This window comes from Onychomys torridus, chromosome 3 (genome assembly GCF_903995425.1).
Source record: "Onychomys torridus chromosome 3, mOncTor1.1, whole genome shotgun sequence".
Taxonomy (NCBI): Eukaryota; Metazoa; Chordata; class Mammalia; order Rodentia; family Cricetidae; genus Onychomys; species Onychomys torridus.
Window position 1 is genome coordinate 14,436,812 of NC_050445.1, and position 27,815 is coordinate 14,464,626.

The 27,815-nt window shown below is 42.0% G+C and overlaps 2 protein-coding genes across 4 annotated transcripts in view; one reads left to right on the plus strand and one right to left on the minus strand.

The window, feature by feature from the left end:
• Positions 1 to 15,374: 15,374 nt before the first annotated feature.
• On the minus strand, positions 15,375 to 18,406 carry Lsm5 (LSM5 homolog, U6 small nuclear RNA and mRNA degradation associated). Of its 2 annotated transcripts, none has more exons than XM_036181815.1 (5): positions 18,324 to 18,406; positions 17,314 to 17,409; positions 17,008 to 17,035; positions 16,079 to 16,151; positions 15,375 to 15,672 (listed from the first exon to the last, which is right to left on the minus strand). In XM_036181815.1, the coding sequence occupies exons 1-5, from the start codon at positions 18,367 to 18,369 to the stop codon at positions 15,640 to 15,642; spliced, it is 276 nt and encodes a 91-aa protein (XP_036037708.1). In that variant the 5' UTR covers positions 18,370 to 18,406; the 3' UTR covers positions 15,375 to 15,639. The 2 variants fall into 2 exon arrangements, with proteins under 2 accessions (XP_036037708.1, XP_036037710.1); XM_036181817.1 differs by lacking the exon at positions 18,324 to 18,406 and adding an exon at positions 18,070 to 18,316 and having other exon boundaries at positions 15,462 to 15,672.
• Positions 18,407 to 25,365: 6,959 nt separating this feature from the next.
• Avl9 (AVL9 cell migration associated) overlaps positions 25,366 to 27,815 on the plus strand; it is a 45,414-nt gene continuing 42,964 nt past the window's right edge. The window contains exon 1 of one of the 2 annotated variants that reach the window (XM_036182314.1): positions 25,366 to 25,722. In XM_036182314.1, coding sequence (XP_036038207.1) covers positions 25,447 to 25,722 — 276 coding nt within the window. In that variant the 5' untranslated portion in view covers positions 25,366 to 25,446. The remainder of the gene's footprint in view (positions 25,723 to 27,815) is intronic. The other variant, XM_036182313.1, reaches the window with a different exon arrangement.

The following is a 27,815-nucleotide window of genomic DNA, read 5'->3' on the forward strand; positions in this document are numbered from 1 at the left end:
ATGAAGAAGAAGCAGAAGAAGCAGAAGCAGAAGGAGGAGGAGAAGAAGAAGCAGAAGAAGCAGAAGAAGCAGAAGAAGAAGAAGAAGAAGAAGAAGAGGAGGAGGAGGAGGAGGAGGAGGAGGAGGAGGAGGAGGAGGAGGAGGAGGAGGAGGAGGAGGAGAAGGAGAAGGAGAAAGAAGAAAGAAGGAAAGAAAGAAACTGGTATACCCAAACATAGTGGTATACTCCTTTAATTACAGCAGAGACAAGTGGATCTCTGAGTTTGGGAGCATTCAGGGCTACATAATGAAACTCTTGTCTTTAAAAAAAAAAAAAGCAGCCAGGCGGTGGTGGCGCATGCCTGTAATCCCAGCACTCGGGAGGCAGAGGCAGGTGGATCTCTGTGAGTTCAAGGCCAGCCTGGGCTACCAAGTAAGTTCCAGGAAAGGTGCAAAGCTACACAGGGAAACCCTGTCTCGAAAACCAAAAAATAAATAAATAAAAATAAAAATAAAAAGGAGAAAAGTAATAAGAAAGGGGAAAAATTGGTGTGTACAAATGAATAACTGTGTTCACTTCAATCCCAAAGAAACCTACAGATGAAGTTTCTTGTTCTGTTTTTCCTAAAAATGCAATGTAGATCTGTGCATTGACCCCTGTTCACACACTGATAAGCAGAATGGCAGACACACAGGTTGTAGGATATTCCTAATGGGAATAGCATCAACCACTTAAAGTGAAAAAATGAACCCAAACCAGAAAAATGTTAGAGTAAAGGGAGTTTTAACAACAGCAAACGTTGTAGGGCTCTAAAGAGGAAGTGGGCCTGGGAATCTAGCTCTGTTTCAGCTCTTGCCTAGTATGTGAGGCCCTGGATTCGACCTTTCGTACTGTGCATTAAGACAAACAAATCCCTGATGGGGGAACAATCTAGGCCACGCAAACTGGGAGAGCTGCAAACAGACCGGAAACTGTAACTCACAAGTTTTCCTGTCTGTAAGATTATATCATGCACAAAACAAAACAAACACAGCACGGATTTTCCGCCTTGGTGAGTTCCCTGTGATGGTGTCCCGTGAAAGCCTTCTCTGTTCCACAGAGCATGCTCCCCAGCACACCAGGTGCTAACCCTGGGGATGTCAGATCTCACAGAGATTTCATTTCCATTTTAAGACCCTGGCTTTCTAGTGGCTCACTCTAACCATCATTCCACTTAAAAGTCGTAATTTCTGAATGGATCTTTTTAGTACTGTAACATGGTAGATTTAGTAGCTGACGCTTAACAGGATAACCACATTGTACTGTCAAACTAATTCACAGCTTCAGGAAAATGTACAAGTTAAACACAACCAAGGTGAGACTATATCATGGGCAGTGAAACACTACAGTGGATGGATAAATAGGATACCTTTCATCAGTGATTATTCATAACTTTGCCTTTAGAAACTTGGAAGAAATTTTCATCATTGTGCTTCAAATCCAGTCTTTGTTGTTTTGGATTGTTTTTTCTTTAGTATCACCTTGAATAGCTGTAATAAGTGACTCTAGAAAGAATTGAAGTTTTTTTCTGGTCTGAGGTAACCACCAGTGGCCACATTGAAATTTTCTCCTTAGCAGTTCTCTTTGGGGCTGGAGAGATGGCTCAGAGGTTAAGAGCACTGGCTGCTCTTCCAGAGATCCTGAGTTCAATGCCCAGCAACCATATGGTGGCTCACAACCATCCATAATGAGGGCTGGTGCCCTCTTCTGTCCTGCAGGCAGACATATAGGCAGAACACTGTATATATAGTCAATAAATAAATCTTAAAGGAAAAAAAAAAGTCCTCTTTGATGTGGGTTTCCATGGACTTTTTTGTATTTTTGTAGTATGGTTCCAGCCTCTTGCTCACCAATCTTATGAACATCCACTCCTGACAATGGGACTACCATAATAAATGCCAGTGGACACATGGGCTAGAAGATTCTCCACTACTTGTTGGGGGAAATGGCTGTGGGAGGCCCTGATGCTTGGGGGCCTCTTCTTAAGGAGGCACTTAGTAAGTGGTCGAGGTAGAAGAACAGCTCTCCATGACATCTGTGGAGACACGGGCTTCTGCCCACTCTGTCCCTGCAGCACCCAGTAAGTGAGGCTCCCAGGTCAGGCCCGGACCAACAGAAGCCGGGCAGTGGGTACAGGACACCCTGGCGAGGAGTGCCTGCTCACAGACCTTAGTCAGCTGCCAGAACTTAGTTGGCTAGGGAGGACTAAGCAGGGAAGGAGGAACCCTTTGATCTGTAAAATATCTCAGAAGCATCATTTTTCAGAAGTGGGAAATCGTTTGTTTACAAGCAAGATGCAGCTCCTGAGGGTGGAGATCTGTGTGGTCAGGGTAACCTGACCTCCTAAGCCATTTCAATGTGATGTAGAAAGGGGAGCCCCCGGGGCTGCGGGAAGGGGGCATAAAAGATGGGGTGGAGAACGCAAGGAAAGGAGAAGAGGAGCAGGTGTGGGGGACATCAACCAAAACTAAATGTGTTTGAAAATGCCGTAAGAAAGCCCATTACAATGCTGCATATATGTTACTCTGGCTAAAAAAATAAGGCACGTTTTTAGTAAAAAGAGACTCTTCAACAGTAAAAAGCCACTGTTCCCGGAGAATTTACTATATACCTAAACTATTCTGGATGTTTTATATAGAGAGTCTTTATTAGTCTTCACAGCTCTGAACAGTAGTTATTTTTGCCCAGTTTACAAAGTAGGAAACCGAAGCCCACAGGGTTAAGTGTGTAACCTATCCAAAGTCATACTACTGCAAAGGTGAAGAAGAGAGACTGGGTGAGTCTGAACCTACAGCTCATGTTTGTATTCACAACATTCTGGCTGGAGCACGGGCACTAAAAGTTCAAGGTCAACTTGGGATACAAAGTGAGTTCAAGGCCAACCTAAATAACTCAGCTATATCTTGTCCCTAAATTTAAAAATATGGAATATAGTTCAGCAATAGAGTACTTTGCCTAGCAGGCATGAGGCATAGTCCTGGTAAAACACACAATCTGCAGAAAATATGAATACATGAATGAAAAGTTGATTTCCTTTTTATAAAAAGTGTATGCAGGGCATGGTGGTGAGTATCTTTAATACTATAATTCAGGAGACAGAACCCTTTCAGTTCAAAGTCAGCCTGGTCTGCATAGTAAGTTCCAGGCCAGTTAGGGATAGTGAGACCCTATCCAGAAAAAAGCGTGAAACAATAACATGTGTTAAAACTTTCCCTGGCCTTATGTTATGGTCCTGTATTAAGTATCCCAGAATGGGTAACCAGAAATCAAGTTCCCATGAGCCTCTGGGGAGCTGAAAGTCACGGGCTCTAATAACTAACAGTCTGGTCCCACAGTGCCCTCTGGTGGTCACTTGATATCATGACCGATTTTGTTTTGTATTGTTTTGGCTTTTGAGCTAGGCTCTCACCCCAGGCTGGCCTGGAACTCACTCACTGTGTAAAATTCACACTTGTCTTAGCCTCCTTAGTGCTGGGATTAGACGCAGGAGCCACCATCACTGTGCTTGGCTTCGTGAATTTTTCTTACATTTGAAACTGAAGGCTTGAAAATCAGATTCAGTCAGTTTCACCCTTGTTGAAGTAGATTTTGCCTGCTTTCCACCCATTTTGTTCCAGGAAATATCAGCTGCTCCCACAGTCCTTGAGACTGAGTCCACAGGATATGACCTGGAGCATCAGACTGCCCTGAGATCACTAGTTAGAGACATCAGGTGTTGTCTTCCTAAAGCAGGATCCGCAGAGCACAGGGTCCTCCCAAGCTTCATTCTCTGAACTCCTGAACCTTCAGTTCAATCCAGAAGCGTAATCCTGATATATGTGCCTCACTGTACTGACGGTCAGGCAACCATGCCAGCAAGTTATGCACATGCTGGTGTTGTTGAGAGCAGCTCATACTCTGATTTCGAGTTGATCATCTCCCTTGAAACCAGAACTTCGCAGGGCATGCATGCTGGGTGCAACTTCCCAAGAAATGAATAGTTGTGCAAGATTGAGAAAGCCTTCAAAGTCTCTATGACCCATCCATGTAGGCAGTGAGTAATACTAGTAGAGGATCTTGGAGGAAGTGCCGGACGTTTACCCACCAACCCCACAGCTCCCCAGAGTTTTCTTGAGTGTGAGCAGCAGGAAATATTAGATAGAAGGATTTAGATTGTGGAGATGAACAGAAAATAAAGGATAGCCTCGAGAGAGCCTGGAACCTATTCCAAAGAGCCCTGACTGTCTCTGCCCTAGGGTATTTATAGAGACGCCAAGGGGTAGAGTAAAAAATCTCCCCCCAGCACAGCCAAGTGCAGACCATCTCAGACACCTGCACTCAGGCCTGTGGTCCATTCATTCTCTCTATGCAGACCTGCTGGGTAAAGCCACTGGGAACCTGAAAATGGGTTCTCACACTACAGCCAGTCATAAATAGAACAAGACCATTCCCCCAGAAGCTCAACATGCATTAAGCCAAAATTCAAATTGGGGAGGGGATAGAACCAGGTAGTTCTGTAAGTAGGTCAGCAGGTCCTGATATCCTGTTCTAAAGCTTGGGCTCATCATAGATGATAGGTTACTGAAGGATTTGAAAGTCAAAAGTTACGTGACTATGCTCTGCATTTTAGACAGATCACCTAAGTGGCTGAAGCCTGTGAAAGACATGTATTCGATAAGGTAAGTGGACAGCCAGGAGGCAGAGAAGGCTGTCACACTAACGCAGCAGATGAGGGCTATCTAAGTCTTAAGGGAACACGCAGGCTTGCTGGCTTCTATCCGTGGACTGTGGTTAACTTCTTTGTATGAACTTTAGAATTGCTCAGATTTGTCCACTCTCAGATTTCACGTGTTGAAACAGATAGCCGTAAAACAGCAAAGAACAGAGCAGAACTGAGTCCCTCCAGCAACTCAATCCCAAGAGGAAAATGAAGTGCTCATGAAGTCCATGAAGAAAATGAAGTCCATGTCTTCATCTCTCCACATTTAATCAAATCAACCTATGGAAGCAGAGAGCACCCAGGTGTGCCGGCTACTCTTCCTCCACACAAAAGAAAACACCACAAGTGGCAAAGCAGCATTCCACCCTCTTGTTCTTGGGCCTTTGTTCCTCTCCCCTGCTGGGTAATCTGACATGAATTACTCCCGAATACCAGCTGCTGTCCATCTGGTTTTCAGGGGATCCCTGGAAGCAGTACGGGTCTTGTCTCCAGGTGCTTTAGAAAGGGCCCAAATAATACATGAATTAAAATAACGTTCAGGCTTCCATAATTCCAAGTCTAAAATTCACTCTATTTCCCATCCTGGGTTATGCTCAGCTAGCAACATGATCTAAATTGGCACATCTGAGGACTTAGACCCTTTAATAACAGCAACCTAAATAATACCCTCTCATTATCAAATTTATAGGGAGAAATTTCAAAGTTGAATCTTGAAAAGCAAAATACAAAAAATGTTAAATGTAACAGAATTAAAAATCTAAAAGCATCCCCTTTTCTCAGTGAGTTAAAAGTCCAACATTCTGCTTGTGCCTGTGATCCCAGCACTCTAGAGGTAAAGGAAGGCAGATCTCTGTGAGTTCGAGGCCAACCATGTTTACATGGAAAGTTCCAGGGCCAAATAGTGTGACCCTGTCCATCCCCACCCCACAAAAAAGTTCAACGTTCTAATGGCCAAAAATAACATTCCTTGAATTCTTATTCTGTTCCAGCTTAACCAGAAGACGCCTTCTAAAACCACGTACTCGTTTGTTTATTCATTTGCTTAATCAGTTATTGTGTACAGGGATTTGAGTGCGGAGGACAGAGGACAGACTTATAAAAGTTGGTTCTTCCCTTCCCACCACGTGGCTCACGGGGATCACCTCAGGTCAGGCTTAGCAGCCAGTGCCTTTACCCATTGGGCTATCTTGCCAAGGGACTTTGATGTTCAGAAAAAGTCAGGCTCCTTACAGTCACAGCCTGAATGACATTCACGGAAATAATTCTTTTAAGATCTCATTATCTTATAGATCTCACACCTTCCTGGGTTTTAAAGTTGAGATATAATTTACATATCAAAATCACCTGAATGCAGTGGGTTTTCATATATTCGCCAAGTCTTGTAGATTATCATCAGTAAGCCCATGTTTGCACCACCCAGAAAGAAACACTGTACCCTTCAACAGTCACTTTCCTTTCCTCTACTCAGCCTTGACAACCAACTACTGTTTTCCTTCTATGGATTTGCTTACTGTAGAAACGTTATACAGATGAAATCAATGTCTCAAGATGAGTTGTTGCATGGCAGTACTTCATCATGTTTACAACTGATGATGGTAAGGATATTGTTCGCATTTGGGTTTTTTTTTTTATATAATTAATGCTGCTTTGGACATTCATGTAGCTGTGATGTCAGTTCTGTTGAACGTGTAGCCCAGCAGTGGGACTCCTATGCCATGTATCACTGTTTAACTCTGTGGACTCGTCAAATTGGTTTCTATAGTGGCCACATTACTTTGCCCTTGCAAATTTCTTCCATTCCTCAATGATGTGTTTTTGATTTTCTGTTTTATTATACCGTGTGCAAAGTGGTCACTCAAGTGGCTTCAATCTGCATTTCTGTAAGGGCAGCACTGCCAGACATCACTTTGTTTACTGTGCTTTACATCATGTGGTGTGCTGGCTAGTTTTATGCCAGTTTGTCATAAGCGAGAGTCATTTGGGAGGAGGAAACCTCAATTGAGAAAATTCCCCAACAGACTTGCCTGTGGACAAGCCTATGGTGCATTTTCTTAATTAGTCATTGATGTAGAAGGGCCCAGCCTATTGTGGGTGGTGCTAGCCATGAGCATTTGGTTGGTTCTAGGTTCTATGAGAAAGCAGGAACAAGCCTTGGAGAGCAAACCAATAAGCAGCTGTTCCATTCCTCTAGAGAACTGCGGCTGACGTAGATTACAGATTTTCATATTGATATCAGAAGTGGGGCACGGTGGTTTGAATGAGATTGGCCCCCATACTTATATATTTTTGAATGCTTGGTTCCCAGTTAGTGTACTGTTGGGAACGATTAGGAGGTGTGGTCTTGTTGGATTAGGTGTGGCCTTTTTGGACAAAGTCTATCACTGGAGGTGGGCTTTGAGGTCTCAAAAGCCCATGCAGGCCAGGCATTGGTGGTGCATGCCTTTAATCCCAGCACTCGGGAGACAGAGGCAGGCAGATCTCTGTGAGTTAGAGGCCAGCCTGGTCTACAGTGCAAGTTTTAGGGCTGCCAGGACCGTTATTTTGAGAAACCTTGTCTCAGAGAACAAACAAACAAAACCCATGCAGGCTAAGTGTCACTCTGCCCCATGCCTGCCTACTGCCTGCTGTCATGCTTCCTGCCAAGATGATACTTGACTAAGCCTCTGAAACTGTACGCAAGCCCCCGATTAAATGCTTTTCTTTTATGAGAGTTGCCTTGGTCATGGTATCTCTTCACAGAATAACAAAGACATGGGGGATTGTTGTGACAGACCTGACCATGTTGTTTCAGGAAGCACTGTGGGAGCACTTTGGAACTTTGGGCTAGAAAAGCCATTGGATGTCCAAAGCTTGGTGAGCTGTTCTGTGGGAGCTTGGAAGATATGAGTGTTGAGAGAAATACACATGATGGAGGCCTGGCTTGTGAAGTTCCAGAGGGAAGTCTGAGAGTCACTCAGAGACTCTGTTGGGGCTGTTCCATATTCTGAGTTAAAAGTCTGCAGCCGGGCAGTGGTGCACGCCTGTAATCCTAGCACTCGGGAGGCAGAGGCAGGTGGATCTCTGTGAGTTCCAGGACAGCCTGGTCTACAAAGCGAGTTCTAGGACAGCCTCCAAAGCTACAGAGAAACCCTGTCTCAATAAAACAAAACAAAAAAAGAATCTGTGGTTCTCCTTTGCTGAGGCTTAAGAACCAGCATGAGCAACAAGATACCAGAACCACTAAAGTGAAAACTTTGCTTTGCTGGGATAATTGACGCTGGTTAGCGGGAACTGAGAAATTAGTGGTGATTAAAAGAAGAGACCAAGGGTTGGGGATTTAGCTCACGCTTGCCTAGCAAGCACAAAGCCCTGGGTTCGATCCTCAGCTTAAAAAAAAAAAAAAAAAAAAAAAAACCAGCATCGCTGAAGTGAAATCTTCAGGAAGGTGTTTCCTTAATGTTAGCACACACGAGTTGTGTTCCAGAGGTGGCCAAGATTGTACCTCATGTTGGCAGCTAAACTTGACAGTCTAAGTCATCTGGGTGGTTCTGGTTTTGAAGCCATAAAGGGGTCATGGAAAAGAGCTGAGGCATGGTACTGTGACAAGGCTGGAGTCCCGAAAGAGAGCCGGGAGAGGCTCTTGGTGAAAGTGAGGCCCTGCTGCAGCAAGAGACCCCAGCATTTTGGAGATGCCAGTGCCATGTAACAACCACCAAGAAGAGCAGCCTTGGCAAGGAGCCAGCATAAGCTTAGAAGACAATCTGCACTGGCTGCAGACGATGGAGCTGGAGAACTGATTCAGGACCTTTGGAGGAGCCCGGAAGATCATGAGTGGATCCCAGACACTGGACACTGAGTTGTTTACGCTGCTGGAGATTTGCTTTGTTTAGATGTGACTGTGCCTTGGTTCTTCCCTCTTGCCATAAGAAAGTGTTTACTTTTTATTTTACAGGAGCCCACAATTTAGTGATTTTACACAGACTTTGGATTTTTAAAGACTGGATACTTTAAGATAACAAATATTTTTATTCTTTAAGATAGTGAACTTTTTTAAATTTTGGAAGTGTTGTAGGTGTGTTATTTTTGTTTATGCTCTGGAACATTTGTTTAATGAGGCAAAGATATGTTTGATTAAATAAAATTCACCTGTGGTCAGGAGGCTGAATCAGCAAGTAGCTGACAGGAAGTGGTAGGGAGGAGCCAGGTAGAGAAGGGTTTTTAAATAGGGGCCAGGAAAAGCATGAGGGCTTTTTTGGAGGACGAGAGCAAGGAAAGGAGGTGAGCTACTTGCTCTTCAGCCTCTGAAGAGCAGAATTCCACCTTACCCTTTGAATCTTGAGTTCTTTAGAGGGACAGAGGTTTAGTTAAGTTCTCTTCATAGCTTTGACAGAGGCAGGGCCTGAGGGAACAGAATTCCCTCAGGCTGTGGGCCTTTCAGCCTAATCACTGCTGGTAGTGGTGGAGATGCAATTGATGATTCAGACAGCTGTGGCTTAAAAGGCAGCAGCAATTACAAAAGGCTCAAATGTAAGGCTCAAATTTCCACAGTGCCCGAGAAGGCTAAAAAAGAGGAGTTTCTGCCTGCTGGCCAGCCCTTGAGCAGCCAGTATGTTAAGAATGAACAAAAAAATAAACCGAAGTAAAAATGCCTGCCACAGTGCAAGCATTAGCATTCTAGAGCTCTAGGAAGGTTGAATGCAATTCTTGGACCAGGGAATGAATGAGAAAGGAAAGGTTATGGCTGTGTCAAGTTGATGAGAAGTCAATTGTGCTGACTTTTTTTTACATCAACTTCACACAGGCTAGCGTCATTTCAGAGGGAACTTTTTGAGAAAATGTCTTCTTAAAATCAGGCTGTAGGCAGGCCTGTGTGGCATTTTCCTAGTGATTGATGAGGAAGGGCCCAGCCCATTATGGGTGGTGCCACCCCTGAGCTAGTGATCCTGAATTCTATAAGGAAGCAGGCTTAGCAGGCCATCAGAACCACTCCAACCCGCATGGCTCTGCATTAGCTCCTGCCTCCAGGTTCCCACCTGGGTTTTGAGTTCCTGCCTTGGCTTTCCTTACTGGACTGTGAGTTGAGGTATTTAAGACAAATGAACCCTATTTTCCCCAAGCTGCTTTTTGTCATGGTATTTAATCACAGCAATAGTAACCCTAAATAAGGCATGGAGCAAGAAAGTATTTAATTTATTTTTCATTTTACAAGAGCCCACAGGTAAGCAACCAGAATTTTAAGGAAGTTTTGGAAATTTTAGAGAAACTTTGAAAGACTCGTATGTATTAGAGATACTGAACTTTTTAGAGTGTTTGAATTTTTAAGAAATATGGGTATTGGGGCTGCAGAGATGGCTCAGTGATTAAGAGCACATACTGCTCTTTGTGAAGATTTGAGTTCAAATCCTAGCACCATGTCAGGTGGCTTACAACTGCCTGTTGTTACTTCTTACAACCCCTCACAGCTCTGACCTTGGAAGGCACTTGCATTCATATGCACATACCTCTCATACTCATACACATAATTAAAATAATGCATCTTTTTTAAATGTGGAACTTTTAAGCCATGTGGTGGTGGTGCACACCTTTAATCCCAGCACTTGGGTGGGAGAGGCAGGTGGATCTCTGTGAATTTGAGGTCAGCCTGGTCTACAGAGTGAGTTCCAAGACAGCTAGAGCTCCACAGAGAAACCTTGTCTCAAGAGAAAAAAAAAAAAGAAAGGAAGGAAGGAAGGAAGGAAGGAAGGAAGGAAGGAAGGAAAAAAGGAAGGAAAGAAGAAAAGAACAAAAGAAATGTGGAACTTCTTAAGTTACTTGTTTTTTATAATAAAATTGTAAAATTAATATGATATCTTGAGGATGAACAAGAAACAGGTTATGGTTTAACAATAATGTTTGTATGTCAAATTAACAAGGAGTCAATTGTGCTGGCTAGCTTTATGTCATTTTGGCACAAGCTAATCATCTGAAAAGAGAACCTCAAGTTGGAAATATGCCTCCACCAAATTGGCCAGTGGCCAGAGAACTTGTGGTACATTCTCTTAGTGATTGGTGTGGGAAAGACCAGCCGATTTGACCGCATTCATGCTCCCTGTGGGCAAGTGCTCCTGGGGTATATAGGAAAGCTGAGCAAGCCCTGGAAAGCAAGCCAGTAAACAGCACTCCTCCACAGCCTCTGCATCAATTCCTGCCCTGACTTCCAACGATGACAGACTACAATCTGTAAGATTACATAAACCCTTTCTTCATCAAATTGCTTTTGGTCATGGTATCTTATCACAGCAATAGAAACCCTAAGACATTTGTATTATCTTCTTTGGGGAAATGCCTTTTGATAATTTGCCCATTTTCTAAATGTCTTATTATTGAGTTCAGTACTTATATAGTCTAGATGCTCTTATAAGCAATTTGATTCACAAATATTTTCTCCTACTCTGTGGTTTATCACTTCTTGAGGTGTTCTTAGAAACAAAAAAAGATGTTTGTTCCATAGCCCTGCCTCACTTTCCTCACTACTTGTACCAGGTTGACCCCAAACTTGCAGCAAACTTCCTGCTTCAGCACAAGTGCTGAGATTACAGACATACACCATGACTCCTGAAAAATTTTTTTAAAGGTTTATTATGTATACAGTGTTCTGTCTGCATGTGTGACTGCAAGTCAGAAGAGGGCACCAGATCTCATTATAGGTGGTTGTGAGCCACCATGTGGCTGCTGGGAATTGAACTCAGGACCTCTGGAAGAACAGCTAGTGTGCTCTTAACCTCTGAGCCATCTCTCCAGTCCCACTCCTTAAGTTTTTAATTTTAGACAGCCAATTCATTTATTACTCATGCTTTGCTTCATTTCATTTTTATAAATTACTTGTTATGTGTGCAGTTATTGGTGGAGACCAGAAGAGGAAATCACATACCTTGAAGACAGAGTTACAGGAAGTTGTGAATCACCTGATGTGGATGCTGGGAACCAAAGTAGGGTCTTCTGAAAGAGCAGCAAGTACTCTTAACTGCTGAGTCATCTCTCCAGGCCCATGCATCCCTTTTTAATGGGACAAAACCATTAACTGGATACAAAAGATTATTACCAGCCCCAGCACTCAATTTAGAAAACTCACCCCAGAACCCAGCTCTTGATTCTATCAAATAAGATATCTTAGAACCCCAAACGTAACCTTGACAAAGTAACAGCAGACTCTGCATATGGCCTTGCAAATGTAAGTTTTTCCAGTGTAAATTCTGAAGCCTGAACTCCTATAGGCCTACTGAGAACTGGAATCTATCAGAACCTATCTTCAGATGTGCTGGCCTGAAGCAGCCTTCTTTCTGCTTCACTTATTCCCGCAGCAGTGGCCCATGTCCCAGTTCATTCTAATGCATTTGTGCACTCTGCCTCTTTCACTCATCTTTCCTCATTTCATTGGCCACACTCCTGCTTCTGTTACATAGCCATTTCCTCTGAATCAAAACATGCCCTCATGTGGGGAGGCGCCTAAGCCTCTAGAAGCTCAGGAAATTCCTGAAACTTACAGGATTCACAGAGCTCCTCTTCAAGGCTGGAAAGCAGTAAACAGTCCCTGGGGGTGACAGACTTCGGTGTGAGCTGCCTGCAAGCTGGGCAAGGAGCTCAAGTATAGCTTTAGTGTGTCATCAGCTTGCGGGAGGCTACCAACCTGCCCAAGGGAGATATCATGTATGGCTAGCACAAGTCAGCATCCTTCAAGCTTAAAACCACCAATCTTGCCCTGCTAGAACCTCTGTCGCAGCCTTTTCTCCCCAAATTTTAATTATCTAAAATCATTACTCCTAGTCCATGACTAAATAAACATTAGGTGATTCTGGGGAGCCCAATAAATAGTACCTTCTTATTTAGAAGGTTCTCAGTCAATAATCCTGAGTGATTATTTACTCAGGTTATGTGGCAGTGTCTGGAACCTTGTTATAATTGGATAGACAGTGAATAAAGGGGGTATTCTACTCCTGTTTCATGGTTAGAAATCCTGACTGCGAAATTAAGAGTAGTACCTACTCTAAACAAATTGAGGATTGAGGTGTGAATGGGGAAGTACTGCATTTTTATTGCTGTTGAAGAGTAGATTAGGAGAGCTGAGTACACAACTCAATGAAGAGTGCTTTCCAAGCATGTCCAAGACAATGGATTTGACTCTCAGCTGAGAAAAAAACAAGACTAGGGGACCTAGTAGGCAAGGAGGCTCATTCATGCAGCCACACGAGCAACTATGCCCCTCCTAAATAACTTACAACATACTGAAGTTAAGAACATGTGCTCCCTGCAGGACAATCAGGAGGAAAAAAAAGGGGAGTTGGCAATGACCATGCTTTTATAGTATTGAAAATAAAAAGGTGAAAAAGGGCAGTGTTGTATCATTTAGCAATGTAGTAATATTTATACCATGTAAGTCAAATAAGTAACTTGTTCTAGAAATTTAAAAATTGTTTTTAAAAGCTGAAGTACTAAAATTCCTGTTAAGTTCAAGATTTAAAGCACTGAAAACATACGACCCTAATAGAATGTGTGTGTGTGTGTGTGTGTGTGTGTGTGTGTGTGTGTGTGTTCCCCACAGCAAAGCACTCTCTGATTAATTTGGGCCAGATGAAAATAAGTCAATATAATTACATAAAAATACATTATATAAAAAATACCACTAAAAACAAACTATAGGCTAGGGATGTTATTTGCAAACTGCATGACAGAGTGATTTAATGGTTCATCTTCCTTCTCAATCTGACGGGAATTAGAATCACCATAAAAACAAACCTCTGGGCATGTCCATAAAGGGATTTTTATAGATTAAGTTGAGGTAGGAAGATCATTCCATGGGCTGAGTTCCTAGCTTGAAAAGGAGAGAGGGAGTTAGCAGCAGCAGCAGCAGTGTGCCCAGCTGCCTCCTCACCCTGAACTGTAAGGCCGCCCGCCCTTCCTTCCTTCCTAAGTGCCTTTCACCGGGTGTTTTGTTGCAGCAATGGGAATAGTAACTAACAGAGATAACCTCACACAAGGTTCTGCAAGTTGTTCTTGTTGTCGTTGATTTTAAAGACAAACAGGTAAAAGCTTTATACAAATATGTGGTGGAACATGCCTGTAACCCTAGTGCTAAGGGGACTGAGGCAGGAACGCAAGTTCAAGACCAGCCTAGAAGTTATGGCAAGACCATTTCCGAAGTGTGGGGTGGAAGGCCTCAAATAATTCATAAGATACAAGTCAGTTCAAGTAAGTTTTTTCAAGTTTTTAAACTAGGTTTTGCTTATCAAAGTGGAAGAAAAAGAATAGAGGAGTTAAATGTTGATAAGGGTGTAAAAGGTATTGAACAGCTGGAAAAGTAGTGGGATACAAACTTTCTGTTGACAATACGACAAACGTGTACTCTATGAATTTACTCTAGGAAACAAAAAATATAAAGAGGTAGTTAAAATTACTGTACCAGTAAGCATAGGCTAAATAATTTATTGTAAAAAATTTAATAAAATTTCATAGACATCACTGTTGAAATATTTCACATAGAAAATAGTCATTAGTCTTTTTTTTTTTTTTTTTAAATGTACTTACATGGAACCTAAACATTTAGGATAAGCAAGTTTTTGTTAAAATGTACACACTCAAACAATCTTTGATGGGGTGGGTGAGATCGCTGGGTGGCAAAGCCACTTGCTACCCAGCCTGAAGACCTAAGTTCAATACCGAGGACCCCTAAGACAGAGGGAGAAAACTGATTCCTGCAAGTTGTCCTCTGGCCTCCATACGTGCTGTATGACACTCAGATACCCACATATTTACACCCACAGTAATTATTTTGTTTTGTTTTTTTTTTTTGGGGGGGGGAGTAAGTACAGGAAAAGATGGCTGGAAAGATAGCTCAGCAGTTAAGAATACTTGTGCCTGAAAATGACCCCAGTTCATTCCCAGCATAAGATTCATGATCCCTTGTAACCAGGTCCAGGGGATCCAACACCATCTTCTGGCTTCCACGGGTACAAAGCAGGTAAGTGGTACACAGACATACACGCAGCCAAAACACTCACACACATTAAAAAAATAAAATTTTTTTCAAGTCTAGGAAAATATAAAATGTGATTGCTACTTTTTGCTTACCTGCACTTCTACAATATACATACAGCACACATACTTTGTTTTTAATAAGAATCAGTAAAAGCTTCATTACAAAGTATCAGAGTTTGAACTCAATTTTCTTAAGGGATCATTAGGGTTTTTTAAATGATATATTCAAAATCAAAGCTCATTTTGCTTTGGACTAAATGCTGTTTAAGAATTAAGTTCAGGAGCTGGAGAGACAGTCCAGCAGTTAGAAGCACTTGTTTTTTTCTCTTGTAGAGAACCCAGGTTCAATCCCAGACCCACATGGCAGGTATCAACCCACCATTAAACTCTAGAACCAGGGGGTCCAACACTCTCTTTTGGCCTCTGAAGACACTGCACATGAAGCAGACCTACATGAAGGGAAGATATTCATACACATAGAATAAAAATAAAATATTTATTTAAAAATAAGGATTAAGTTCACTTTTAGCAAAGAGGCCAGAAGAGCAGCCATTGGCAGACATCGGCTCACCTAGCCCTCTTCCTCTCCTCGCCACCCTCAAGCTTCTGGATAAAATGACATGCTCTCACCCAAGTCAAATAAATGAGGAAGAAAATAAACAGAAATCAATATGAAACCAAGTATCAATATATTTGTTCCACTAGGTATTTCAACACAATAAATAAAAAATCACAATTAACCAAAAACATCTTTATTTTTTCAGTCTTTTAAAAAACAAAACAAACCTCTTCCTTTCTCAAAATAACCACGATTAGCTTAGAAAAATGGTGTATATATTCAAAGTATTTCCTTTTAACGGAAACTTCATTTTATAGAATATAGACATTAAAGGTTTAAGAAAAAGCCAGACTCTAGCATAAGGAAATCCATTCATACTTCAGGCCCTTCTCCTCCAGGAACCAGCTGTATTAGAGAAAAAGAGTTTATTAATAACACTATCATACCACCTAAAAATCCCCACATGATCCTTATGGACCAAAGCCACCTTTGTGTCTCTCTCCCCCATCCTTCAATCCCCATTTTCTTCAAGTCATCAATATCTGTTAGTAATCCCAGCATCATTAATTGATGTTTAAGACTTTCAACTATGATTCCTGATAAACTAAAAGATTATAAAGATTAAGAAGTCAATTAATCTTAAGGACCAATGCTTTTTCAATAGCTGGGTTGGGGCACTGATCACCGAGGGCTCCTTCCCACCCTCAGAATGTCTAGGCCATCGACACTGAACTAAGCAGCCGTTTAGTGAGTCCCAGAATCCCTGCCCCATCAAAGTACATGGAATTCAAATAAAACAGCTTTGTCTTACCATTGTTATATTATTTCCATTTAGTAAAATCTGATCTAATTTTGTAATCCTCCTTCCTTCTGGTGTAATTTCACTAAATAAATAGATAAAATGGAGTCAGGATAAACAAGCATTCAAGGGCAATACTTTGGAAACACTCTCCCTCCCTAAAAATTATTCCTGGGGTAAAGAGACTAGCCTAGAGGCAGAGCACACCAAGGACCTGGGTTCAATCCCTAGCACCAGAACTGTTATTCTAACATATGAATGAATGGGAACTCATACAATTACAATAATTTTCTGAAATACACTCTGCCCACTGGTTAATGGTCGCGTAAATATAGTGTACTGTGAAGCTTGTTCATACTAATTTCTTAGAAATTCGGAATAACATTAACATAATAATGCTCTGGCCCAACCTCACAATACAAGTAAATAAAGTTTCAGTATTAAAATAATTTCAACAGGTAATACTTTTTTTTTTTTTTAATCAATCATTCTAAACCTGCTATGGTAGTTTAAATGAGAATGGCCTCCACAGGCTTATGTGTTTGAAAAGCTTGGTCCTCGGGTTGAAGAACTGTGTGGGAATAGATAGGTGTGGCCTTGTTGGAGGTGTGTCACTGGGGATGGGCTTTAAGGTTTCAAAAGGCTAAGTTATACCCAGTTAGCTCTCTCTGTCTCATGGTTGTAGTCTCACATGTAAGCACTTAGCTACCGCTCCAGCTCCACACCTGCCTGCTGCTGCCACACTCCCCACCATGAAAACCATGGACTCTAAACCCTCTGAAACTATAAGCCAGCCCACAGTGAAATGCTTTCTTTTATAAACTGCCTTGGTCACGGTGTCTCTTCACAGTAATAGAAAAGTAACTAAGGCACCTGCCTTTAACTCAAAAAGAGATTTCCTTCCCTCTTCCCCCAATTCTTTAATTTTTAATACTACTTACAACTCAGTGACATCTTCCAACACCATATCTGAAATTTGTTGTTAAGAAAATAAACAAGGCTGAATTTATTCTGGTTTATGTTTTTGTTTGGTTCCAAATATGTTCAACACAATGGTGCAAATTCAAAAGGTTTGTTGTTGGCAAGAACTCTATCTTCGCTCCGCAAGCATACCTCTTAAAATGCTACCAAGTTCCTGGAAAAAAAATTATTTTTAATGTAATAACCAGAAATACATTATCTGTCTATAGTTCTTATATTAATAAATCTTCAAAAACCTGTACCATTACCACTCTTTAAAAGGATACTGACAAAGTCATCAAATCCTAGAAGTGTACCAACAATTTCTTTATCACTCTTCATCACAATGTGAATTCTGGATCCTATACACTTGTCCACGAGCTCTGTGGAAGGAAAAGGGTTGTTTTGCCCACTTATTAGTTCAACAAACATTTGAGAGCTAACTTTATTATTGTCATATCATAAAACAAAAAGCAGTTATTCAATAACTTCTCATCTTATACAAATATCTGTTCAACCATTAGCACGAATTTTTGCCTTAGCTTTCACTTTTTTTTTTTCAATCAATATGACTGTGGTTTTATTTAGATTATTTGGTTAGGATATGAAAATGCTCACACTAAAAGATGGAAACCATGGTAGTTTTTCCTTGTCAGTGTTTCTACCGATGAACAGCATCTAGCATATACTGGAGTGGACACTGCAAAAACTTTCGACCACAGCCACATTCACTAACTTCACCAGCGCCAAAACATTGCCGGGAGTGGGGTGGGCGTTATTATCGACATCACTTCTCTCGCCATGCCTTTATCTCTGTGCCTAGAGCACAGAGCATCTCTGTAGCCAACTTAGCACTGCTCTGCACGATCTGAAATCAGTGGCTGTAATTTAAGTTCATTATTCCACAATACCCTGGCACAGTGAGGGAACTGCTGGGTGAATGAATGAATAACGGGGCTAGTTTCCAGATTTCTCTTTTAAGATTCACGGTAGACCGTGGCGCCCTCCTCGCACAACCAGATACAATACAGGGTCTACCTAACCTGGAGACCGAAAGGGCCAAACTGCGATTTGGGACGGCTACCCACGACATCTTAACTGGCGGGCTCACAAAGAAGGCCGAGGACGTTCTACATCAAGTGGGACCTCCGCCGGCCACCGACAGGCAAAATGGTCTGACTTCCCAGCGACGCCAAGGGCGGGACGTCCCGGCCGAGCCCGGAGGGACAGCGACCCAGCTTCGGCCGCTGGCGCAGAGCTGCAGTCAACCGCCCGCTCCTCGGGGAAGGTTTATTACCTAGTGGCAGGAGCTGAGACGGGTTCGTGGTCGCATTAGCCGCCATGGCCACGCCGGAAGTGGCATAAGGCCACCGGCGCAGACTTTAAAAGAGCGCGCTTCCGCCCTTTTCCGTAACCGCCTCAGACAAAACTAATCAGAGGCCGATCTTGAGATCGGGTGGGTTCAAATGGATCACCGAGAGATTCGATAGAATAGTTCGGACCTCGATGGGTGCCACCATCCCGACAGGCACCTGTGGTGTCCCCCAAGTTTTGCTAAACTTGGGAGATAGTTTGCCTTCTCTACTCCGGAAGACCACAACATACGAGATCTAGTTTTCCTCTAGAAGGTTGCGTCTGAAGCCGGGATCTTTCTTCAGAACAATAAAATCAATTCAGATTTCCCATCAATTCATTCTGCGTTATCCTCAAGAACTACTCATTTTCTGAAGGAATCGGGTACTTTTAAGCCTAGAGGACTGAAAACCCATACAAATCATATTTTTGAATCTATACCAGATATTCACAAGTTTTTTGTTTGTTGTTTTTAAACTACTTTATACATTTCTTCTTGTCCTTTCTAGAAGTCGAGTTTATTACAGGCTTTTAAAATTACTATCGTTGGGGATTTAATTCAGTGGTAAAGTGCTTGCATAGCAAGCCCAAGAACCTGGGTTCGGTCCTCAACTCTGAGAAAATAAAAAAAAATAATAATAAAATTACTATCAGTTGTTAATGTACAGGCAACCGCTAGAAGTCACTCTGTGTGTTAATGTGATCACATTTGGAAAACGTGCTATTACACTTCTATTTTGGAAAAAGATAAAAAGCTGCTGTGTGGAATGGCCAGCAATCCTAGCGCTTAGGAGACAGAAGGAAGCCACAGTTGCCAGCATGGACAATTTAGTAAGACCCTGACACAAAATAAGAAATAAAAATTAATGAGAGTTTACACCTACCTTAGCGGTAGGGTGCTTTCCTATCATTCATGAGGTCCATGGTTTGGGCCCTACTTTAAAAAAAAAAGAAAAATAGAAAGCAGATACATTCTTTACCTTTGTCTGTCTCATTTGTATATGGGAGACTTAAAGGTAAACAGTCTAAATATGAGCAATCATAATAAACAACATTTATTTTTACAATGTTTGGTAAGCACCCTTCATTCCTTCATTGAGCAAACAAAAACCCATCATTACCAGCAGCTTGCTGGGTATATTAAGCAATGTACAGAAAAGTCTTCTACCCAAGTGAGTGGAAAGAAGGACAAATAATAAATTTCATGTATATAGCACTATGAAATTTAATATCTAAAGCAATACCTCTAGGGATCCTGGAAAACTCAACTCCATTCTCAATTTCAAGCCAGTAGTGGCTTTTCCCCCAACTCCCATTCCATAAATCTTGTGTACCTACTACGTGCCAGGGCAATTACAAATACACTCTTTACAGTCATCCTTTGAGACAAGAATCTGATTCAGTTCCTTGTGCTTAAAGAAATTAAATAACTGTCCCTTGGTCACACAGAACAGCTTGAAAAGCTTCACAGAGGAGCTGACAGGAGTCTAGTCTTGCATGGTGATTAAAGAGAAGACAGAAAAGGCAGGAGTAGCATTCCAAGCAAAGGGGACATTATGTCACTTCCAAGCTTCTCTTACTGATTTTGCCTTTAAGCCATACACATTTCTGTTACATTTAGCATAAAACACTTGACTTTTCAAGTATATTTCCTTAACATCCTCAGTCTTAACCAATTTTTCTTATTTAACTTTCTGATATTCCTCCATGTCCTGGTAAAAATGTTACTCATTTCAAGACCCTTCTCAGAGATGATCACCTATTCTGACTTTCATGGTCTTGGTGGAGTCTATCCCTGCCTGGCAGCAGTGTTAATAGCTGTCCGAGTATTTGGGTATATTTTTTTTATATAATTATTCAACAAAGCCACCTCCCCTTAAAAGACTGAGTTCCTCAAGACTAAGAATGTTGAGACAGTACTATGATTAAGTCCACTGGTTCTGAATTTAGTGACTTTTTTTCCAAATTCAAACTTCACAATTTTTAAAAGCTTTTAAAAATGTTTTAAAATTACATTTGTGTGCATCATGTGAGTGAACATGTGCCTGTGTGTGTGTGAGAGAGAGAGAGACAGAGACAGAGACAGAGACAGAGACAGAGACACAGAGAAAGACAGAGGACAATTTGAAAGAGTATGTTCTCTCCTTCTAGCATGTGAGTTCTGGGGCTCAAACTCAGGACAACCAGCTTGTCAGCAAGCACCTTTACCTACTGAGGCATCTCATTAGCCCCACCACAATTTCTGATAATTATTTGACTTACAGGTATACTATTTTAGCTTTTTAAATATCAGTGTCTCTATTAGAAGCAGTGGTGGTAAGGGTAAATACAGTGTTATTTTTAATTATGTATTTACACACATATATATTCATGAATGTTTTGTTTGCATGCAGTCCATTCTTATTCAAACCACCCCAGTGTTGGTACCACATGTGTGCCTGGTGTCCATGGAGATCAGAGAAGGCATCAGAACTCCTGGGACTTAAGTTACAGACAGTTGTGAATCATCATGTGGATGCTGGGAATCAAACCCGGGCCTTCTGGAGGAGGTGTTAATGCTCTTAACCACGGAACTATCTTTCTCACCCACTGAAAAGATTATTTTAATGATTAAATGAAATAACCTATGAAAATTGGTTAGGACAAGATGTAGTGCCTAGAAAACTGTATTATATTTGATGTATTGTTACTTATTGATCTTTGTTTCCTAAATACTAACATGATAGTTGGCTTAGGGTAGGGACTACATACAGGTAGCATTATTAATTGCTTGCAACTTTCTTATTTGGGAGCTGGTGAAATGGTTCAGTGGGTGAAGGTGCATTTTGCCAAGCTGGATGACCTGAGTTCCACTCCTGGAGCTCACTAGGCAGAAGAAGTGAACCAGCTCCCAAAAGCTGTCCTCCCACTCCAACCTATGCAAAATAAATGCAAAAGGAAGCTTATTTTATAACCACAACCCATATGAAGTCACCCATTTATCTCACTTGGTGCACTATAGCTACCACATTCTTAGATTTGGTCTAATCAATGTTCTTTGAATTTACTCCATCTTGTTTATGCCCATTGGCACGCTCCTTAATCTTTGTGAGGTTCTAAGTACAGAGTAAGGCCCAACTCACTTATGAAGCCTCCTTCTTCTCTACCTTTACTCCTGTTTTATTTTCATCAGAAAAAGAATAATGCAGTCCATGCTTTAAGTCTCCCATGACATGAACAAAATGAACAATTTTCTATTTGCAGTGCTGGGGATGAAACCGGGACCTCATGGATACTGGGAAAGCCCTCTACCAGTGAGCCCACTGAGCTTTATTTGTCCTGTTTTGTTTGTTTGTTTGTTTGGTTTTTGTTTTGTGGGGGAGGGTTGTTTTGTTTTGGTGTCTTGTTTTGTTTTGAGACAGGCTCTCTCTAAGCTACTCAGGCTGGTCTTGAACTCACGCTGTACCCCTGCAGTCCTTAAACTTTCTTCTCTCCTGCCGCAGTCTCCCAAGTAGCTGGAATTTAAGGCCTGCACCATTGGGCTTAGCAACATTAGCAATTTTTAATGCCACAAAAGAGAAAAAACAATCTTTGTAGACTCTGAAAAGTGAGCTCATAGCATTCACACAGTAGAATGAATGAGACTACTGGATGGGAACAGCTCTACTTCATCATGTTCTTTCCTGAGGCAAGGAACAGCCAGCTCATTCCAGTTACAATTCCAGTGAGTTGCAAGTTAGGCCAGAACTCCTGGTCTCAGAGTGCACCCCGCACCATGGTTCCTTACAGAGCAGGTATAAATGAAATTCAAGAATCATCATAAAGTCTATGTATGTAGAAAAAGCTTTTCAAGATGTTATATGTTCAGAAAAGCACTGAAATTTCCTCTGAAGTTAAACATCATTATATAAACACAATCAAAATTTCTTGTCAAAGTGAAGTACAGAAACATACAGGGTTTTCTCTAACTACTATTTCTTTCCAGACTTGGAGTCCCCTCCCTAATACTTTTGAAAATAAATAAATAAATAAATAAATAAATAAATAAATAAATTGTTTCTCTTACTAAGGCACTTGTCCTTGTGAAGAATACCCTGTTAATGAATTTATTCTACAGTAATGCAATTGACTTAAAAACTAATGCAGAATCTGGAAAAATGGCTTAGTTGGTCAAGGGTCTACCACCCAAGCAGCAGGACCCAAGTTCACTACCTAGCACCTATGTAAGAAAATCTGGGGATGGAAAAAGAAAAAAAAAAGAAAAAGAAAATCTAGGAATAGTGACTCACATCTGTAGTTCCAGTGCCAGGGAGGCAGAGACAGAAGAGGTCCTAAGGATTGCTGGTCCACTAATTTAGCCAAATTGGTGAACTCCAGGTTCGGTGAAAGACCCTGTCAATAAAGAAAATAAAGTGGAAAAGCAATTGAAGAAAAATGTGTGATCTCTTGCCTCCACACATATGTGCACATATACACAAACATGTAAACACACACATATAAAATTGAATATAAAGGAGGTGTCATTCTAAACTGTTAAATGAGCCAGTTTGATGACCATGAACTCTTCTGTGTCTCGATTCTTTGGTGTATAGTATCTTCTCTATCCCTGAGCTGAAATAAATCCTTTCTCCTTTAAGTCACTTCCTGTCAAGTATTTGGTCAGAAAATAACTAAATACAGCATGACTGGCCTTAAATGATATGTTCTTCAAATGTTTCAGCATAATATTTATAAATAGATGATTTAATCTCACATGACCGCTCTAGGATGCAAAGTGACACATATTTCTAAAGGCATAACTATGTCTACTGAACAGTGTATTAAATATTGATGTTTACTGGAGACAGAAATCTAGCCACACATTTCAAACAAAAGTGTGAAATTAGACTTAATTTTAGCTATGCCAGCTGTGGAAAATATTAACACAGTTTACATCAAGATAATAGTAAAATTCGGGGACTAGAGAGATGGTTCAGCAGTTAAGAGCACAGACAACTCTTCCAAAGGACCTACTGGGATTCAATTTCCAGCACCACATGGCAGCTCACAACTGTCTGTAACTCCTAGATCTAACACACTCACACAGACATACATGCAGGCAAAACACCAATATATATAATATAAAAATAAATAATTCTTTAAAAAGAAAGAAAATAGTAAAAATCAAGTAGTTAACATAAAAGGGTAACATGTTAAGAAATGTTAATGTACTCTGTATCCTGGGAATAATGTATAAATAATAATTTTTACGAAACTATGAGCACTGTCAAGAATGTTGTAATATAAAAAGGATATGGGTAGTAACATATTGAAAATGTTGAATAGTTTTAGTAGCACTTAAGCAATTTACTTTTTTTTTTTTTTAAGATTTATTTATTACATATACAGTGTTCTGTCTGCTTGTATGCCAGACAAGCCAGAAGAGGGCATCAGGTCTCTTCATCGATGTTTGTGAGCCACCATGTTTTGCTGGGAATTAAACTCAGGACCTCTGGAAGAATAGTCAATGCTCTTAACCTCTGAGTCACCTCTCCAGTCCTGCAATTTACTTTTTGAAATTGTAGTTCATTCAGCAAAGGATTTAGAAACCCCTGGAATAAGAGATCTATTTTGTGCTACTTATAATAAACCCCAGAAAATTGTACACACACACACACACACACACACACACACACACACACATACACACACATTTAATCACGGTACTGGAATAACCATTTCACAGGTAAATGTAAATCTTTATTGCCAAAGATATTATGATTCAAGGCTTACATTTTGCTTCCAAACTCTTGCATATAATTTATGTATTTATTTTTGCAGGTCTGAGAAGGATCCCCCTGTTTGCCTAAACTGACTTTAAACTCTTCATTGGGAGAAACTTGTCTTTTCTTCCAAACAGTTTTAATAACCATGTCATCTTCTCCTCTCGCTGGTCCTTTAGCCAGATGTGCTCAGTTTCAACACTGACTACTCTGTACTCTGCCTTTCTTCTTTTCCTGCCACTTTCTAAATTAGGTGATCAGGAGACTGTGAGATCGAATCTCCGCTAAGGAGGAAAAGCTAAGCCCCCACCAGCCACACCACCACAACCCGGCCTTAGCAGGACTGAGGCCATCCTGATCAGAAACCCTTGCTCCTATCATTTTTGGACTGTGACTCTTCTGGTCTGAAATTATTGTTATTAGTTCTTATTGTTGTTGTTTTATGAGACAGGGTTTCTCTGTGTAACCCTGACTGTCCTGGAACTCTCTCTGGAGACCCTGCTGGCCTCAAACTCAGCAATCTGCCTGCCTCTGCCTCTGGAGTGCTGGCATTAAAGGAGTGTGCCACCAAGCCCGGCCGGATCTGAAGTTATAAAGTTCTGTTGGGTTTCTATAATTGGAGTCGTGAACTTTTACCTTGTGAGCACATTTCTAACACTATGTAGCCCAAATTTCATTGAAACTTGCAATCCTCCCACCTCAGCCCTTCAAGTTCTGGCTACATGCATGCAGCCACTGCCTGGGACTGCACATAGAAATTCATTGAAAAAAATTCTAGAACGAAACCAAAGGAAAATTTGTGTAAGCAAAGCAACTTAATTTAGACGTTGAATACACCAGATACCGAACGTCATAAATATGCCTCCTTGTTAACATTTAAAACGCAAGGCTGAGAAATTCCACAAAAAGATTTAAAGAGTGAAGAGAAAACACGCTTATAAAGAAGTAAAACTGAGGGGAGAGGAGGAAGGAGATTTCAAGAAGGAAAATAGATTTTAGAAGGAAGTGATTTGACAAAGGACTTAGGAAGAAAGGAGCAGGTGTAATCCGCAGCCACACTCAACACCCTAGGCTTTCCTCCACTACTACAAAAAGTCGGTGAGGATCAGCATCTGCCCTGCCCAGCGCTACCTTCGTCCGGGAGGCCCCGCCCCTCCTGCCATACTGCCACGCCCCTGCCCCGCCTCCTTGCCCTCTGGTTCCGCCCCCTCCCGGGCTCCGCCCATGCCGCCTCAGACCCCGCCCGGACTGGGGCGTCCGGGTCCCGCCCCACGCCGCCGGAGGCGGCTGTAGCGTCAGGTGACAGCCCGGAAGCTGCGGAAGCGGATGAAGCAGAGCCGTGGAGGCCCTGTGGGGCAGCGCCGAGGTGAGGGAGCTGGTCGGCAGCCCCCGAGCCCGTGGTGCAGTGCACATGCGGCGCTCGGGCTGACATCTGAAGGCCGCCGCTCTGGGTCGTGCGGCCGGGCCTCGGCGGTTGGAGTCGCGGTGCGGGCCTGCGGCGGACGCCCATGGAGAAGGCTGGGCGTGAAGGGGGACGGCGCCCCCTGCGGGCCCGTCCTGCACATCGTGGTGGTCGGCTTTCACCACAAGAAGGGCTGCCAGGTGAGGACCGGCCCGCGCCTCGGCGCCCGCGGCCTTCTGCGCCGGGTTCCCCCGAGAGTTGCATGACGGGCAGCGGGGGTTCGGGCTTAGGGGAAGAATGACTGCCGCTCCTCCTGTTAATCTGTCAGTCTTCACCGACCCGCCTGCTGCGTGTCTACCCGTAAAGGAAGTCTCGTAGAAAAACTCAGCTTTTGAACGCCGGGAGGCGGTGAGCCTTGGGTTTCCACCCGAAAGCCCAAGTAGGCTGACGCGCTTGTAGGCGCCGCTCAGGAGAATCAGCTTCCTTTGTTTATCTCTGGCAAGCCTTAGACTCTGTAGTTTAGGGCTGGCGGTCGGCCCCGCCCCCCTCTCTTGTGTCATTTAAGATCTGATCCTGTCCAGAGCCTTTCTTTTGGTTAGGTTGACACTCCAAATCAGTTGCAGTAAATAAAAATGTAATTTACCAAGCAGTGAGTGCAAAATGGACATGCATTCGCTTCTTAGCTGGCTCTGCAACCCACGGTATTTGCTTTGTGTTGAAGGCAGCGGAGCAAAGTAGAACGGGTTGTTCAGTCTGAACAAACACTGGAAGGCAATGATGTCATAATGTGCTAGTGGATGTGGACTGAATACTAAAGGTATTGAAAAAACGATTAACTACTAATAGATAACGAAGCATTTGGTTTCTTTCCTATCACAGAGAACGTAGCATGTAGCATTAAAAGACTTACTGACAAAAGTTGAGTTCGTTAGAAGGTAACAGTAGTGAAGGGAGTGAAGAGAGGTGTGTGTGTGTGTGTGTGTGTGTGTGTGTGTGTGTGTGTGTAGGTGTGTAGACTGTTAACTTCAAGTCAGGTGTGGTGGCACATGGCTCCGTCCCAGCAAATGAGAGGCTGAGGTAAGAGGCTTATTTTAAGTTGGACAGGATACTTAGACCCTGTCTCAAAAAAAGAGACTATTGGCTTTAAGATATTATATTCTTTTATCCGCAGATTAGAAAGATAGAATGACACTAAAAAGAAAGTAGTGTTATTGCATATGATATTAAAATTATTTAGTACTTCAGGACTATAGCTTTTGAACTAGTTGCTTTGTAAGATATAAGTAAAGTGACAAAACTTGAAAAATCTTACTGAAAAAAATTGCTGAGATCATACTAAAACACAGCCTTGGAGTTAGAAGTCGTACCCTTGCTTCCTGTGCCATGTGTGTTCACGTGTGTGACAGGGTAGTCTTTCTGGGTAAAGAGTGATGTGGAAACTCACTTCAGAGCTACACTGAATGGAGCTCTGAAAACATCAGTATTGATAGGAGTTAGGATAGAGTCTCCTAATTCTTTCTGTCATTTGGAAGTCTAGATTTTATTATGTTTTCTGCCTGTCTTACTGGTTTTGTTGGTAATATATATTTCTGTAAAGGAAACTATGTAGTGCTGCATAAAGATTAGAGAACAGAAAAGGAAAAGTACATTAGCACCCTGAATGCTATGCCATATCTTTGCCTTGGGATTTTGGTTTTAGCACACAGGGTAAAAGTGACTGCTTTTGTAAACTGAGTTCTGTGCAGAAGTCAGGAGACCTGTATAACACTACTCCAAGACCAGCAAATACAAATAGCTTCCTCTCTGGCGGTGGTGGCGCACGCCTGTAATCCCAACACTTGGGAGGCTGAGGCAGGCGGATCTCTGTGAGTTCGAAGCCAGCCTGCTCTACAAAGTGAGTTCCAGGACAGCCTCCAAAGCTACAGATAAACCCTGTCTCGAAAAAAACCCAAAAACCAAAAACAAACAAACAAAAAAACCAAATAGCTTCCTAATTTGCCCTTCTCTGTTTCTTTTGCCAGATAATTTATAATTGCAATGAAACAGAAAAATCCTAGTTGAGTTTTTCCCCCAATTGATACTCAAAGTAACCTGATTATTCACCTTTGTAAATAAAATGACACCTACCTGGGGAATTATGGAAACAAAGCACTAAGAACCTAATCCTGGGCTGGGGGAATGTAGCTCAGTAGTAGAGTGCTTGCCTAGTGAACACAAGGTTCTGGGTTCAGGGTGGATCTCTGTGAGTTCAAGGCCAGCCTGGTCTCCAGAGTGAGGTCTCTGACAACCAGGG

Coding starts and splice junctions, on each gene's coding strand:
- Lsm5 (XM_036181815.1), bottom strand. CDS start 18,369: ATGGCGGCTAATGCGACCACGAACCCGTCTCAGCTCCTGCCACTAG. Junction 17,410..18,323: donor GTCTCAGCTCCTGCCACTAG/GTAATAAACCTT, acceptor TTCCTTCCACAG/AGCTCGTGGACAAGTGTATA. Junction 17,036..17,313: donor AGGATTTGATGACTTTGTCA/GTATCCTTTTAA, acceptor AACAAATTTCAG/ATATGGTGTTGGAAGATGTC.